The sequence below is a fragment of the Rhineura floridana genome, chromosome 8 (genome assembly GCF_030035675.1).
Source record: "Rhineura floridana isolate rRhiFlo1 chromosome 8, rRhiFlo1.hap2, whole genome shotgun sequence".
NCBI classification, from domain to species: Eukaryota; Metazoa; Chordata; class Lepidosauria; order Squamata; family Rhineuridae; genus Rhineura; species Rhineura floridana.
In genome coordinates this window covers 103947908-103963798 of record NC_084487.1, presented here as the reverse complement: position 1 = coordinate 103963798, position 15891 = coordinate 103947908, and the positions used below count along the sequence as shown (strand labels likewise).

Here is a 15891-nt window from a genome sequence, read left to right as displayed (position 1 = left end):
GTGAAGGGACCCCCAGAGCCCACTGAACACCCAAGCCTCTCAGGACCAGAGGCTCAATACCCTCCTGGCCCCTTCAGAAGTCTTAAGTGAAAATGTTCCTCTAGTACACGGTAGTTTGGTCAAGCAGCCAGGACTGAACTTAGTAACTGAACCCCTTCTCTGGAATAAACACACGTTGCTTTAAAATAAGTAAAGTTTATTAAAAAAAGAAAATAAGAAAAGGGGTAAAGGGTACAAAAGATAAAAAGGTACATACAATTAATTTGGAGCAGCAAATCAAATCCTAAAACCAACACCCAAAAGGGGCAAGGTATATAACAAACAAGATATAAAGGTTCTTGGCACAAAAATGAAAATAATAAAACTAACTGCCTCAATTGTACTTACAAGCCTCAGCTCTGTCTCAGGAGTTAGTGTCCTTCCCCTCAGGGACGGCCAGTCAGGAAGTATAGTGGAGCCACCGCAGAGCATCACCATAAGCAAGGTGGTGCCCACAAGTGGAACACAGCCCAAGAGCTGAGGCCTTCTCTTATAGAGAAAAATCCTTGCCTCAGCTGGGAGCAATCAACTAATTTAGCAGTTCCAGCACAGGAATGATGAAACGATGCTCCCACAGTACCAGGCCCCATCCCTCCTGGTTTCCCATAACAAGCCGTAGGAGTTTTTACGGCCTTGACGGAACCAGGCCCCTCTTGCTGATAAAGAGGTGCCAATTTGCAGTAAGCTGATACAGCTGGGGCTGTAAAAATCACCGGGTCTCCGGGATGAAAAAATATCAAAGGATTTAACTATCTATGACCAGGGACCCAGGAAAATAATTAAGGGGATCAAACAGGCATGACACGCCCCCTTTCGAGGAAGATGACATCAAAGGTTGAACACCTTTGATATCATCGCTCTAGAAGACATCAAAAAAGATTATCACCTTAAAATACAAACTAAATTATACATTTATTAAAAAGAATTTCAGGCATAACATGGCAAGATCAGTTACAAATCACAAGATCAGCATTAATCATCTAAATGATACATACGAGATAGAGCATCGGCGGCTTTATTATTCTTCCCAGCCACATGATTTATGGTAAAATCAAAATCTTGTAATAACAGAGCCCACCTCAATAGTTTTTGGTTTGAATTCTTCATTCTGGACAACCAGCACAGGGGAGAGTGATCCGTTTGCAATTGGAAGTGACGTCCCCAAAGATACGGCCTTAATTTCTCCAGGGCCCAAACTATAGCAAGACACTCCTTCTCAATGGTCGCTAGATGGCGCTCTCGCTCTATTAGCTTTTTACTCAGATAGGCTACAGGGTGGAGTTCTCCATCCGTATCCTTCTGCAAGAGTACAGCACCCAAACCAAAATTACTAGCATCAGTCTGTACCACAAAGGGTTCAGCAAAGTCTGGGGCTTTTAAAACAGGGTAATTTATTAATGCAGCCTTTAAAGCCTCAAAGGCCTGTTGGCAATCGGACGACCACACCACTCGTGCTGGTTTGCATTTCTTACACAAATTAGTCAAAGGAGTGGCAAGACTACTGAAGTGGGGAGTGAAACGCCGATAGTAACCAGCAAGCCCCAAGAATGACTGAACTTGTTTCTTGGTTTGAGGTATTGGCCAATTAGTAATTGCTTCAATTTTGGCATCCAAAGGTTTCAAACAGCCACTACCCACCCTATGGCCTAAATAGGAAACCTCTCCCAACCCAAATTGGCACTTCTGGGCTTTAATGGTAAGTCCTGCATCCTGCAGCCTTTGAAATACAGTTCTTAAGTGTTTCACATGGGATTCCCAATCCCCACTATACACCACGATATCATCAAGATAGGCGCAGGCGTAATCTCCTAAACCATTCAGGACAGAATTTATTAATCTCATGAACGTACTAGGAGCATTCCTAAGCCCAAAACTCATCATTTTAAATTGATACAAGCCCATATGGGTAACAAAGGCAGATTTCAAGACAGCATCTTCATCTAGGGGTACTTGCCAGTAACCCTTAGTTAGGTCCAAGGTGGTGATGAACTTAGCAGCCCCCAACCTTTCAATCAGATGGTCCATCCTGGGTAAGGGGTATGGATCCACTTGGGTGATTGAATTTAATTTCCTGTAATCCACACAAAAACGAATTTCATTAACATCCTTCTTGGCTACCAGCACAATGGGGGAAGACCAGGGGCTAACAGAAGGTTCAATAACCCCTAAGTCTAACATGGCCTGTATTTCTTTTTCCACCGCTTTAGCATGTGGCCCAGTTACCCTATAAGGGGAGGACTGCATTGGTGGATGATCACCTGTCAAAATAGAATGTTTTGCCAAATGTGTTTTTCCTGGCTTACTAGAAAACAAAGATTGAAAATCTACCAAAACTTGGCGTAGTTGTGAACATTGTTCATATTCCAAGTTATCAGAAAAAAAAACCTCATCAATACCCCCTTCTTGTTGACTTTCTGCCACTAGGTCCACAAACCCTTCTTCCTGCTCTTTCGCCCTAGTGCAGGCCAAAACCAGCTTTGCCCTAGACCAAAATTGCTTAAGGGTATTAATATGGTAAACCCTTGGTTTCTTTTTTGAATCAGGATAGGCCAATAAGTAATTGGTATCACTCAGTTGTGCCTTAACCAGCATAGGCCCAGTCCAGGCTACTGACAACTTAGATCCTGATTGTGGTTTTAACACCAGCACCTCAGAACCCACTGCAAAACGACGTGCCTTAGTATGAGAATCATAATAAGCCTTTTGCTGTTGCTGGGCTTCTGCTAAATTCTCATGGGCAGTCTCCAATGCATCCTTTAGGGTCTCACGCAAGTTTTGTAAATATGTGGTTACTGGTACAGAAGAGAATTCCATCTTTCCTTCCCAATCTGCCCTTAACAAAGACAGGGGACCTGTAATATCCCTGCCAAATACCAACTGATTTGGAGAAGATTTTAAACTGGCCTGGGGGGTATCTCTATAGGCAAACATAAGAAACGGCAAGGCCACATCCCAGTTACCTGAATGTTTTACAGCATGTGCCCTTAACATTCTTCCTAGAGTCAGGTTCAGACGTTCACAAAGTCCATTGGATTCATGCTGTCCAGGCACAGACATCACATGTTCTATCCCAGCAATCTCCCATAGCTTTTTAGTGAGTTTAGCTACAAAACCTGGGCCTTGATCTGATAAGATAACTTTTGGGCATCCCCACCGAGAAAAAATTTCTAATAGAGCCTTTGAAATAGCCGTGGCAGTAATGCTGCTTAGAGCTACTGCTTCAGCAAATCGTGTTGCATAATCTATATAAGTCAAAATAAATTTCTTCCCACTAGGCGTCACATTCAGTGGACCAAGAATATCCACTGCGACCCGGGCAAATGGTTCTGCTATGATCTCAGAAACTTGCATAGGCATTTTAGGGTGATCCCTAGCATGTCCTACTAACTGACAGGTTAAACAGCTTTTACAAAAATCCTGCACCCCTTTTGCAATCTGGGGCCAATAAAAGCAACGAGTTACTCGTGCTAAAGTTCTTTTTATTCCCAAATGGCCTCCACTGATAGCATCATGAGCCAATTGTAACACTTCCAGCCTATGCGCTGATGGAACTACCAGTTGTTTAACAGGTTTCCAATCCACAGATGCACCCTGCGGCACATGCTCTCTGTATAACAACCCATTTTTCCAATAGAATCTTACGGTCACAGATTTAGACAATTTCAAGGGAGCATTGTCTGCAGCTTCCCTACATTTTTGCAAACTTTCATCTTGTAGGAGAGCTTCCCTAAACGCCTTAGAACGAACAGAATTTAATTTCAACTCTTCCTCAGGAGATTCAACAGCATCCCTATTCCCAGCTCCGTTTGGCAGCGGCTGGTTTAAATCATCAACTTCTCGTGTCACAGCACCATCTAGTGGTAAAATTTCAATATCAGGTTCGCGCTCTAATTTCTTAACTGCACTTCTAGTTAAAACATTTACATTCACATCTCCAGCCTTCTGATTATGTAAATAATGTGCATAGGCAATATCATTCCCCAACAGGAAATCAAAAAACTGGTCAGAGTAATCATGAATTAATACTCTATGTTTTCCCGACCAGTTTTTATATGAAATCCAAACATCAGCCACATCACAAAGTTTATTAGACATCCCATAAACATGTACTGACGCTTTAATCCCTGGTAAAATTAATTCAGGCGGAATTAAATGGCGAGATAAACTCGATGCCTCACTGCCCGAATCGCGAAAGGCCGTTAACTTAACATAATTCACAAAAATAGTCTCTTTAAACATTTTGTTGGACCAAGCAATCTGGCCAGGCAAACAGGAATAGTTAACGTTGTCTGCAGGGAGTCGTTCCTTCTCTCCCTTCCCGCTTTGGAGTAGTTCCTGGGTTGGCTTTTTCCTTCCACCCCCCTTCTTTTCTCCCGGTTGAATAACACTCACCGCAGGAGTCTGTTTACTTCCTTTCCTTTGGGTGATGGGACTATTCTCAGTACTAGGAGCTGAAAACTCCCAGTCCTGGTCGGAATTAGAATCCGAAGACGACCAACGGGAAATTTCTGGAGATGACTGCCCTCCTGGTTCTTCATAATCACGGGCTCTCTGTACTACCGCTATTTTAGTCCCTTTGCTGACACTCACATTCTGCTTCTTACTCAGTTGGGAACACTGGTCCTTTCTGTGCCCCGGTTGTTTACATAGAAAGCATAAATTCTCCAAAACTGCTTTACTCGGTTGGTAAACTGGCGGACGCACGGGAACAGCAGCAGGAACAGAGCTCTCCCCTTTGTCCTCCGACTTAACTACAGATGGCCACGTTTTTTTCTTCCACTCACTTCCTCCACCCGCTGGTTGATTCCCTTTGTAATTGCCCGGTTTTTTAACATATGCTTTAGGCAATTCCTCTTTGTCCTGAAAGGAATCTAGTTCATCAGCATAATGACCGGCTTCTTGCAAGCTTTTTGGCTTTTTGCCTCGCACCGCTGCGGCAAGCTCTCTTGGCAACATTTTGTAAAATTTCTCCAGAGTATACACAGTCCTTAACTGCTCAAAAGTATTAGCTTTTGCAGCTGCAATCCACAAATCCATAGCTTGAGCAGTACGAGCGCTTAATGCTGAAAACGTCTCTTTTGATTTTTTTGTCAAAGTCTCAAACTTTTGGTAACATGCCCTGGTGGATAGCGCAAACTGGGCTGTTGCCAATTTTACAAAGTTTTCATAATCATCAGCTAGCTCTCTCGGGAGTTTACACATTAGACTTCTTAACTCTCCCTTTCCTTGAGTGCGTAGAATTTTCATCCAGTATTTTTTGTCTAAAGACTGGTCCACACACGCTTGCTCAAAGATTAAAAAAAACTCGGAGATATCCTCTCCCGCTTGATAAAACGGAAAATCTGCTGGATCCGCTCCTCCCAAACACACTCTGCCAGACCTCAGTCCTTGGCTTGGTGGGGCAAAAGCTTGTTGTTGTTGTACAAGGGTAGTCATAAGAGCCATCTGTTTCGAGAAGAAGTTGTGCATTTCTGCCCACATATCCATGGGTGGCACACCCCCACTCTGGCTAACTTGGCTATCCATACTCCGTCGACCCCGTACCGGTGACGGTGCTCGTTCTCCCTCCGGAGTAAAGCTTTGGACTGGCAGCCCCTCTGCACTGCCTCCTGCTGCTTCAAAATTGCCTTGAGGTAACATCTCTGTTTGTTCCTCATCACTACTCTCAGTGGAAACCTGATCTAATGCCTTCTTTTGTTTAGATCTTGTATCCATCCTGACTTTCCAAAAACAACAAACCTTTGTGCCAGAATCTTTAATAATTGTAATTTATCCAATTGTACCTTTTCCACAACTATGTTTAACCAGAGATAGGTTCAGTCTTTTTCGACCCCAAACGCTGCCAACATGTAGTGAAAGCAGGGAGTTCCCCTCCTCCTACTTTTACTGTCCCAGGAATCAATCCCCAACCTTGGGCAATTGATCCTAGCAACCTGGTCTGCTAGGGCTGTGTATGCTTACACCAACCCTGCACGGTAGTACTGCCACCACCCTTCTATTGGTTAAACACTCTGGGGTGAAGGGACCCCCAGAGCCCACTGAACACCCAAGCCTCTCAGGACCAGAGGCTCAATACCCTCCTGGCCCCTTCAGAAGTCTTAAGTGAAAATGTTCCTCTAGTACACGGTAGTTTGGTCAAGCAGCCAGGACTGAACTTAGTAACTGAACCCCTTCTCTGGAATAAACACACGTTGCTTTAAAATAAGTAAAGTTTATTAAAAAAAGAAAATAAGAAAAGGGGTAAAGGGTACAAAAGATAAAAAGGTACATACAATTAATTTGGAGCAGCAAATCAAATCCTAAAACCAACACCCAAAAGGGGCAAGGTATATAACAAACAAGATATAAAGGTTCTTGGCACAAAAATGAAAATAATAAAACTAACTGCCTCAATTGTACTTACAAGCCTCAGCTCTGTCTCAGGAGTTAGTGTCCCTCCCCTCAGGGACGGCCGGTCAGGAAGTATAGTGGAGCCACCGCAGAGCATCACCATAAGCAAGGTGGTGCCCACAAGTGGAACACAGCCCAAGAGCTGAGGCCTTCTCTTATAGAGAAAAATCCTTGCCTCAGCTGGGAGCAATCAACTAATTTAGCAGTTCCAGCACAGGAATGATGAAACGATGCTCCCACAGTACCAGGCCCCGTCCCTCCTGGTTTCCCATAACAAGCCGTAGGAGTTTTTACGGCCTTGACGGAACCAGGCCCCTCTTGCTGATAAAGAGGTGCCAATTTGCAGTAAGCTGATACAGCTGGGGCTGTAAAAATCACCGGGTCTCCGGGATGAAAAAATATCAAAGGATTTAACTATCTATGACCAGGGACCCAGGAAAATAATTAAGGGGATCAAACAGGCATGACATCGGTATTGTCAAAATGTTGGGCATATTGAGCGAGTATGCCAAGCCAAAGCAGAAGCAGCCACCCCCAGAAATGCGGTGGAAAGGAAAACACCATCAAGGACACAAAGCAGTAACACATACACTATACAGAAGTTTTCCACATATGACAACGCAGAGGAGGTGATTAACCACATCAAGCCAGGGCTGCAGTACTCTGCCAATGTGAGAAAGGTGAAGGTGACAGTCACCATCCAGGGCACTCCATGCACCATGGAAGTTGATTCAGGCTCAGGTTATACTATCATCTCATCGGAAACCTACCAGCAAATATTTCCTTGTGGGGGCCCATAAATTGTCCCTTTCCACTTCAAACTTACTGATTGCCAGGAAAATCAGGTTCCAGTAAAGGGTGTCTGTGAAGTTTGGGTGCATTACCAAACTTTCCATGGAACTTTACAGTTATTCGTTGCTCAAAGAGCATTGCACCAGTCTCTTTGGCTTAGACTGGTTTGAGCCATTGGGCATTGCTCTCACGGGGGTCCACCAGATTGGTGAATCATTATGGGATAGCATCCTAAATGATTTCAAAGCTGTTTTTGATAAAGGTCTTGGGAAATATAAGGGGCCTCCTATTTCAGTGTTCTTTGATCCTACTGTGGCCCCCATCCATATGAAACCCAATCATGTTCCGTTTGCACTGTGAGCAAAGATTGATGCTGAACTTAATCTCCTCATACAGCAAGGCATCTTGGAGCCAGTGACACACCCTACATGGGAGACACCCATTGTCACTCCATTGAAGGCCAATGGCGACATCCACATTTGTGGTGACCACAAGTGCACTATCCATATCCATATGGATCCAGCATCCATATCCAATCCCAGTGGTGAGTCATCTTTTGGCATCACTTTCACAAGGAAAAGCTTTTGCAAAGTTTGACCTGGACTAGGCCTATCAGCAACTGTCTGTAGATGATGCTACTGCCGATGCTCAGACTATCTCCACTCATTGTGGAGCATTCAGAGTAAATTGCCTCCAGTTTGGTGTTTCTGTGGCCCCTGGAAACTTTCAGAGCTTAATGGAGAACATTCTCAAAGGAGTACCTGGTGCCATACTGTATTTTGATGATGTCTTGGTTGCTGGCAACTCCATTGCTGAACTTGCCTCACAGGTGCGGGATGTATTGCACCATTTTGCTGTTGCTGGTCTCTGGGTCAAGCATGAAAAATGTGTATTTGGTGTTTCCCAACTTGAATTCCTTGGCTACAGGATTGATGCTGATGGCATTCGGCCTACCCCAGAAAAATTTAAAGCAATTCATGAAGCTCCAGTGCCCCATAATAAACAGGAACTCCAAGCCTTCTTAGGACTTTTGAATTTCTATCACGCCTTCTTGAAACATAAGGCTACAGTGGCAGAACTATTGCATCACCTTTTTGACAAGCATGCAGGATGATAAGACTTTCCATGATGTAAAACACCTGTTATCATCTGACAGTGACTTGGTGCACTATGATGAACGGAAGCCCTTGATTCTCACGTGTGATGCATCTCCGTATGGTATTGGAGCTGTCCTTAGCCACCAACTTGAGGACTCTTGGGAGGTGCCTATCACTTTCTACTCCAGAACAATGTCTTCAACAGAATGGAATTATGCCCAAATTGATAAGGAGGCCCTGGCTATTGTGGCTAGCATAAAAAAAAATCCATGACTATGTCTATGGTCAACCATTCACTATTGCTACTGACCACAACCCATTATTGGGATTGTTTGCCCCTAACCAGCAGACACCTCAAATACTATCTCCACACATGTTGAAGTGGGTGATTTTCCTGAACGCGTATGATTACACATTGCAACATTGGCCTGACAGGAGCATTGCCCATGCTGATGCTTTGAGCCATCTTCCTCTCTCTTCTGCTGGGGTTCATGAAACCCCTCCGTTGGATGTGCTATTGTTAGAGTCATTACCAGAACCACCCCTCCATGCTGGGAATATTGCCTGTGCATTGTCCAAGGACCCAGTTCTTGCCCGTGTTCTCAACTGGGTGTGGAGGGGATGGCCATTAGGGAAGCTTGAGGAGAAATTCAGACCATTTCTATCCAAACCATATGAATTATTAGTGCACAAGGGATGCCTCCTGTGGGGAAATAGAGTTGTCATTCCTACTGTGTTGAGACGTCGGGTGTTGGAGGCCCTACATATCAGACACCATCAGCTTCAATGCAAAATTGTCATCGATCGACCCACACCAGGGCTCGTCCCAAGTATCTTTAGGACTATGAGAGCTAGGGGGGAGGAGTGTAGTGTATTGGCCCTCCAGGCTTGCCATACCAGGAAGTACTGAGTCAGCACCAGGCTGTGGCAGTTTCAGTTCCAGGTCTGCCTTACAAGCAGCACCATGCTGTGGGCCTTGTTCTCTGTAGATAATTATAGTAAAGTGCTTGTTATTGTTAGATCCTCTGTGTGGCCTCTTCTTTCATGATACTTTTCATCCCCCACACCCATCCCCACACTGTCAAAGTGACTTGCTGTCTAAGTTAACAGATTTGGCAGTCTCAAAGTCTTGAGATATGATTTCCAGGCCAAGTCACCCTCTCATCCTTTGACACCCCTTCTCAATGTGTCCCTGCGCACAGCATCATACCACATCACTGCAACCGAAATTATGCAGCTGTTGGACTACACTCTGGCCAGGCCCAGCATCAGCAGTTGGGTCAGCATAGCATGAACCTTTTGCCAGTGAGTGGATCCTAGCAGATGGCCAACTATCATGACCACTGACAGCAGACGTGTTTCAGCGCAGGCCACTGACACAGCCAAGAACTCACTAACATAAAGATCTTTAATATACTTCCAGAGGTCTGAAAGACACTTGTGCATGAGTGTACTAATTAAACCTGCTATGCTTAAAGCAAATGTATACATTAAAGTTGTTGTTACAATAATCTGAGCAGATGGTGAATAAAGAGTTATTTTATTTATTTATTTTATTTTAGTAGAAGCAAATTATAAACTGATAGACACTTAAAAATGGCACCCAGTGAAGTTCAAGTGTCAGCTATTACTACCCATTATTGCAGTGAGAACTAAGTAAGTGGGCATTCAGCAACAAGCAAATAGTACAATTTCTCTGTAGAAGCAATCGCCAAGTTCCACTGTTAAGGGAAATGCAGTGCCATGAATAAAGAATTTTGGTGTTGTAGCACCATATGTCTTGCATAATTATTCCATCTCATTACTCATTATTTTCCTGGTGGGAAAGGTCAGCTGGAGATTTGAAGTAAGGAAACATTAGTAAACTGGTGGGAAGGCTGTGTATATTTGTGTGTGTGTACTGTATATGTGTGTAAGTGATAGATAGATAGATAGATAGATAGATAGATAGATAGATAGATAGATAGATAGATAGATAGATAGATAGATAGATAGATAGATAGATAGATAGATAGATAGATAGATAGATAGATAGCATACAATTATTTAAAGTTGCATCAGTTTCACACATCACTAGGAGGCATAGGATTGCACTATTAGAGTAGGAAATTCAGTTACAGAGCAAGAGAAGCCAACATATTTAAGTGTTATATGAAATATTTTTAATGCCTTTCTGTTCATCAGATCCTACCAAGATGGGTGGACAATAGTATAAAACAAAAACACATATTGCAAAGTCTGTACTGATGCAAGACATCTCTGATATGCATATGGATATAAAAAGTAGGAAGTAGATAGGAAAATGATTTGGCTATTGCAATAAACAGCTACTGTTGCTAAGGAGCATTTTTCGGCTTTTATACAACAACATCTTTATTTGCGGTCAAAGACCCAGAACAGAACATAAAATACAAGAAGAAAATTGTAAAAATGGTAAAATAAATATTAAAAGACAAATAAGTAAAAAAGACTAAACAGTCTATAGCTGTCAGATAGGACATCAGGGCACAAAGTTAGCGCATTTGAGTTGAGCTACATGGATAAATTTGGCCACCGATAGAGTGAGATACCTATTTGAGCCATTCAGTAATTGTTCCAACAGCCATTCAAGGGGACTGTTAGGAAACCGTTTAGTAAAGGGATAAAGGAATTTGGTTCTCTCCATAAGATATATTGGGCATGCAAATAAAACGTGGGACAATGTTTCTATCTCCCCCAGTTTACAAGGGCAAATCCGTTGGGCTTGCGGCATGCCTCGGTATCTTCCATCCAGGACTGCTGAGTTGAGACAGTTAAATCTTGCCTTAGTAAAGGCGTGTCGAAATTTAGGAATAGTTAAAAATTCCAGGTAACGAGCGTGAGAATTTGTAACAAAGCTCAGATTGTGGTAAAGCGGAGAGCATACTTTAGTGGCTGCTGCATTTGCGGTTTGCCTATCTATGTCCCTGAGTCTGGTTCCAATTATATGTTTTGCCATTGCTGGTTCTATTTGGGATATGTATGCCAACGAGTACCCTAATTTTGGCAGTTTGGAATGAAATGCATTCGTCCAGCTAGATATAAATGAATCATTCCAGATTGCATTTAAAAAACCACTTACTGGGCCATAAGATAGCTTACACCAAAAGTTGAATGCGTAGGACCATGCCAGACATTCAATCGAGGCTAGGCTGGTGTCGAGTCTGAGGGCTGCGTTTGGCACACACCTTGGTAAGCCTAAGAGCTGTCTTACAAAAATAGATAGTACCGCCTCTACAGAAGCATTGAAATCAACAATCCATATTGGGACCCCATATAACAGTTGTGAGATTATCTTTAATCTAAAAACCTGTATGGCAGCTGGAATAAACTTCCCTCCTTTGACATAATAGTAGCGGAGAATGCATTTCATGGTTGAGCGGGCCGTTGCAACCGCCGCTCGGATGTGGGTGTTCCATGAAAGGGAATGATGAAAAATTATACCTAGGTATTTATAGCTTTTGACCTGCTCAATTTTTTGCCCATTTATTGTCCATTCCGGCTTTTATACACTGTTACAAGAGTTTGATTCTGTTCTATTAGAGAAATATAACCTGACCTACAATTTTGTGTTAATCTTTTTTGTTATGATAAATATATTTTCTTTCCCTGTGCAATAATCTATTGAATGCAGAAAAATATTGTATGTACCAGCTTTTATCCCATTTGGTATCTGTATTGGATTCAAATTGATTTCATGTGTGTTTTGTTGTTGTTTAGTGTGTGTGTGTGTATGTATACACATGTACACGCGCACACACACCAGGACCCCCAAACATGCACACATACACCTGGCAATCCCAAAACCACCCCCGAGGCACTTGCATCCACCCTGTTTAGGCAACTTATGGGCTTCCCACTTGCCCAGGCTGCTGCTGCCACCATCACCCTGCCCCTTCTGCTCTCAAAGCCTTAGCCAGCCTCTCTTGCTGCTTCCGGATTATTTCCTGTGGAAGAGAAAATACTTTCAGAAGGAAGGGAAGGTAAACTTTTCCCTCACACACTGGATTATCTCTCCACCCTCTGTGGGATTATCCTGTCCCCCTCCTCGCTCACCCCACCTCCTCCCCCAAATTCTAGGAACAAATCCCACCCACCCTTTCCCCTTCAGGGATTATTCTGCACATTCTGTTCCCCTCCCAAATAATTTGCTTCTTTATCAAGTGACAGCCACACAGCTTGCGGGGTTGTTTCATTTTTTTAAAAAAACAACAACAACCTGCTACTGCCACCTCAACTGCTTACCTGCCTCCTGCATTGTTGCTGCTGCCCACTCACCCATCCCTGCTTGCCCACTTCCCCACCACCTGCTTGCTCAGCTCCCCACTGCCTGCCCATTCACTTGCCTCCCCCCACTGCTTGCTAGTTTGCCTGCCCATTACCCTTGTCCCTGCTTGCCATATCCTGCCTGCCTGCCATCTTTGTTTCCCCCACTCCATTATCTCACTTGCCTGCCATCTTGCCACCATGCCACACCCCATGGTTGGTTTGTGGTAATGGTTTCATCATTCTAGAGGTTTTTCCTTATTCAGTTATATACAATGCCACGTGCTTCCAGTCAGCCGCCATTTCATTTTTCAAGAATGCCCAGATATTGTATTATTCTGGAGGGAAATGGCAGCCATCTCAAAAAATACTGGCCCCTCGCTGCACTGTCAGCTGCCATTTTTTGACTAAAACGTCCTGGAATGTTGCAGTGTAATTGGCATTCCAGGAAAGCCCCTGGGATCAGTCACAGCTGTGAGGAAATATGAATGACTGCAAGTGCATACAAATATGAGTAATGAAAAAGGGACCCAGGTGTATCTATTGGATGGCCATGGCATTCCTTTTGGAATATATGAAGACTGAACTGAATGGACCACCACCTGTCTCATTTTTCATGCATTCTGAAAGGAAGACACAACCTCTATAAAACAGCATCTTGTACAAATCAGTCATCCTGTCCAGAAACTGACTTCTGGATTGAAGAACATTGGATCAAGGAACACACACTCCAAGCCTGGATTCAAATGTAGTCACTCATGGCTCACAATTACACTAAACACTACTTCCGTTTCCAGACATTTCACATAAAATGTGTCTGACGTATCAGCAGAACCCTAGAAGACAATCCTATATTGTTATCCCACACCATTTGTCTTTAACCACCATCAGGGCCGGCGGCAGGCATGCTGGGACCCTTGGCCACCAGCCTGCCCTGGGCCCCAGCGCACGCATACCCCACCTACCTGTCTCTTCTGTCTTTTGTGGCTGCACATGCTGTGCATGCAGGGCTGCTATTACTCAAGATAGCAGTCAAGGTTTCCCTAAGGGGCTGAAGCCTCCACCGCCATCTTGGTTGATGGCATGCATGTGTGCTATGCACACTCATCCCTGCCATCAACCAAGATGGTGGCAGGGGCATCAGCACCTTAGGGAAACCTCAGCCACCGTCTTGGTTAATGACAGCCTTGTGCACACAGTGTGCGCAGCTGCAAAAGACAGGAGAGCCAGGTAGGAGGAGCCAGTGAATGGGTGGGCAGCTTGGATGCTCCCTCCCTGCTCGGATTGTGGAAGGGGAGCGCTTCTCCTCCCCCACCCTATAAAGGGGCCCCTCAGGGACTCCAGGGGCCCTTAGCCAGGGCCCAACCTGGCCACCCTTTGGCGCCAGCCCTGACCACCATAGTACATATATTTAGCTAGAAACAAAAATGTATTTATGTTGTGTTCATAATTTACTTAACAGATTTTCTCTTCTTTAGTTCAAAACCAACAAATTAAGCTGCCTGCTAAACTCCTACACTCTAAATTCCCTTGGTGATCACAATATTAGTGCCTAATTCCAAGGAGAATAGTAATCCCACGATGTTGTTTTAGAAATCTGTTGCCATTCTGCAGCAGAGAAGAAGGTAACAAAATCAGCCCAAACTCCAAATAAATACATTTGTTATTTATTTTCTTACGTTTATGTCCCACCATTCTTCCATCATAGAACCCAAGGTGGTTACACATTACAGTACTGACCAGATCCATATCTGCTTAGCATTGGCAAGCCTCATGTACCTTCAGACTATATCCTGGGCTTTATGGTCATAGTGCACAGCAGGAAAAGAGAGATGCTTTCTTATTCTAGGTATCTGTGGAAATATAATTGAAGGTACCAGAAATTCCTCAGATAATAAGGAACACTGGCCATGGATATGGCACCCTCCTTGCTGATTTTCAGGCACATGACAAAATGTTACACTGAATTGTTGAATGATACATTCAACAATTGTATAATCTGTGTACCTGTGTTGAGCTGTACACTTGTGCAGTTATTCACATGTAATGTTCAAGGAGTGTAGTCTGCATACTTGTATTCACAATAGCTGAACTGTACAAATAACAAGTTTACACTCTTTCATATAAACGCTTCTACATGTGTAGAGACAGCTTCTATGTTCAATGCAACATGTGAACAAGTCTATGACCTTTCTTATTTCAGCAGGCATTTTAAGGTAGTGCCTGGATTTATGTTTGGTGTTATGATTATTTTGTATTGTTTTATTATCTGTATGGTTTATTTTTATGTACCCTGCTTAGAAATGCTTATGATTAAAGCTATATAGAAATGCCTTAAAGAATAGCATGTTATCATGAAGTGCTTGAAGGGAGAGACAAGGAACAGCTCCTGAGAAATCTCCACCTTTCAATCCCATTGAATCTATGCAGATCGGTACCAGCTACCCTGACTAGCACAGGCTATCTGAGGTCTTCCCTGAAATCTTTTTTAAACTGGAAATGTCTAAAACTAAATATTGGAGCAAAACCTCTGCTCAAACAGAGAACAAGAGTGGGATACACAGTAGTGTGGTGGCAAATTCAGAAGTGCAGGATACCTTCATGACAGTCACAGCCATGCCCTTCCTCCATTTTTTGCTGCTGGGTTGAGCATGAGATCCTGCTTAATGCATTGTCTCATAACAGATGTCCCCAGGAGCCAATCAGTATGAAAGGGGGAGAGTGTTAACTACTGAGAAGAGTCTTCTCAGTGGCTGACTCACCTCCTTTCACACTGATTGGCTACAGTCAGCAGGAAAAGATCAGGAAACATGTTAGAAGACTCTTCTAAGTGGCTAACACACTTCCCTTTCATGCTGATTAGCCTGTAGGATGCTGGAGACATAGGGATCCTGCTGGGACCCTGCTCCCAAAAAAGTAAGGGATCTAAGACTCCTCGAGACCTTGGATGACTACACACCTGAGGACACAAGATAAATGTGTGGCAAATTTAACTATATAGGAGGAAATGAAAGGACTGCTTTCATGCTTAACTTTGTGCATTTTATGACTGAAAACTCTGTTGATGGTGGTTGCTACATTTTGTACCACTATAACCAAACACTTGGGCTCTGAAGTCAAAGAGGCAGGAACATATTTGACCAAGGAGCAGAAATTCCATGTCTGTGCTAAGGATGGGGAAATCTCTCCATTTTTGTTTTCTTTCAGTTTCTTATTTTTCCAATCTCAAATTCAGTTCTCCACATTTCCACAGCAATTTACGTGTTTTTTTTTTAAAAATCCACATGAA

General features: G+C 43.4%; 1 protein-coding gene across 1 annotated transcript; it reads right to left on the bottom strand.

The window, feature by feature from the left end:
- Positions 1–633: 633 nt before the first annotated feature.
- On the bottom strand, positions 634–6465 carry LOC133390844 (uncharacterized). Its single transcript, XM_061640263.1, has 2 exons — positions 4432–6465; positions 634–2110 (listed from the first exon to the last, which is right to left on the bottom strand). Exons 1-2 carry the CDS (start codon positions 5752–5754, stop codon positions 2048–2050), a joined length of 1386 nt encoding a protein of 461 aa, XP_061496247.1. The 5' UTR covers positions 5755–6465; the 3' UTR covers positions 634–2047.
- Positions 6466–15891: the final 9426 nt, after the last annotated feature.

Excerpts from the sequence above, each read along its gene's own strand:
- LOC133390844 (XM_061640263.1), bottom strand. The coding sequence starts at position 5,754 with ATGGATACAAGATCTAAACAAAAGAAGGCATTAGATCAGGTTTCCACT. Across the intron at positions 2,111-4,431 it reads GAAGTAAACAGACTCCTGCG|GAAATTAAATTCAATCACCC; the intron begins GTGAGTGTTATT and ends TGTGGATTACAG.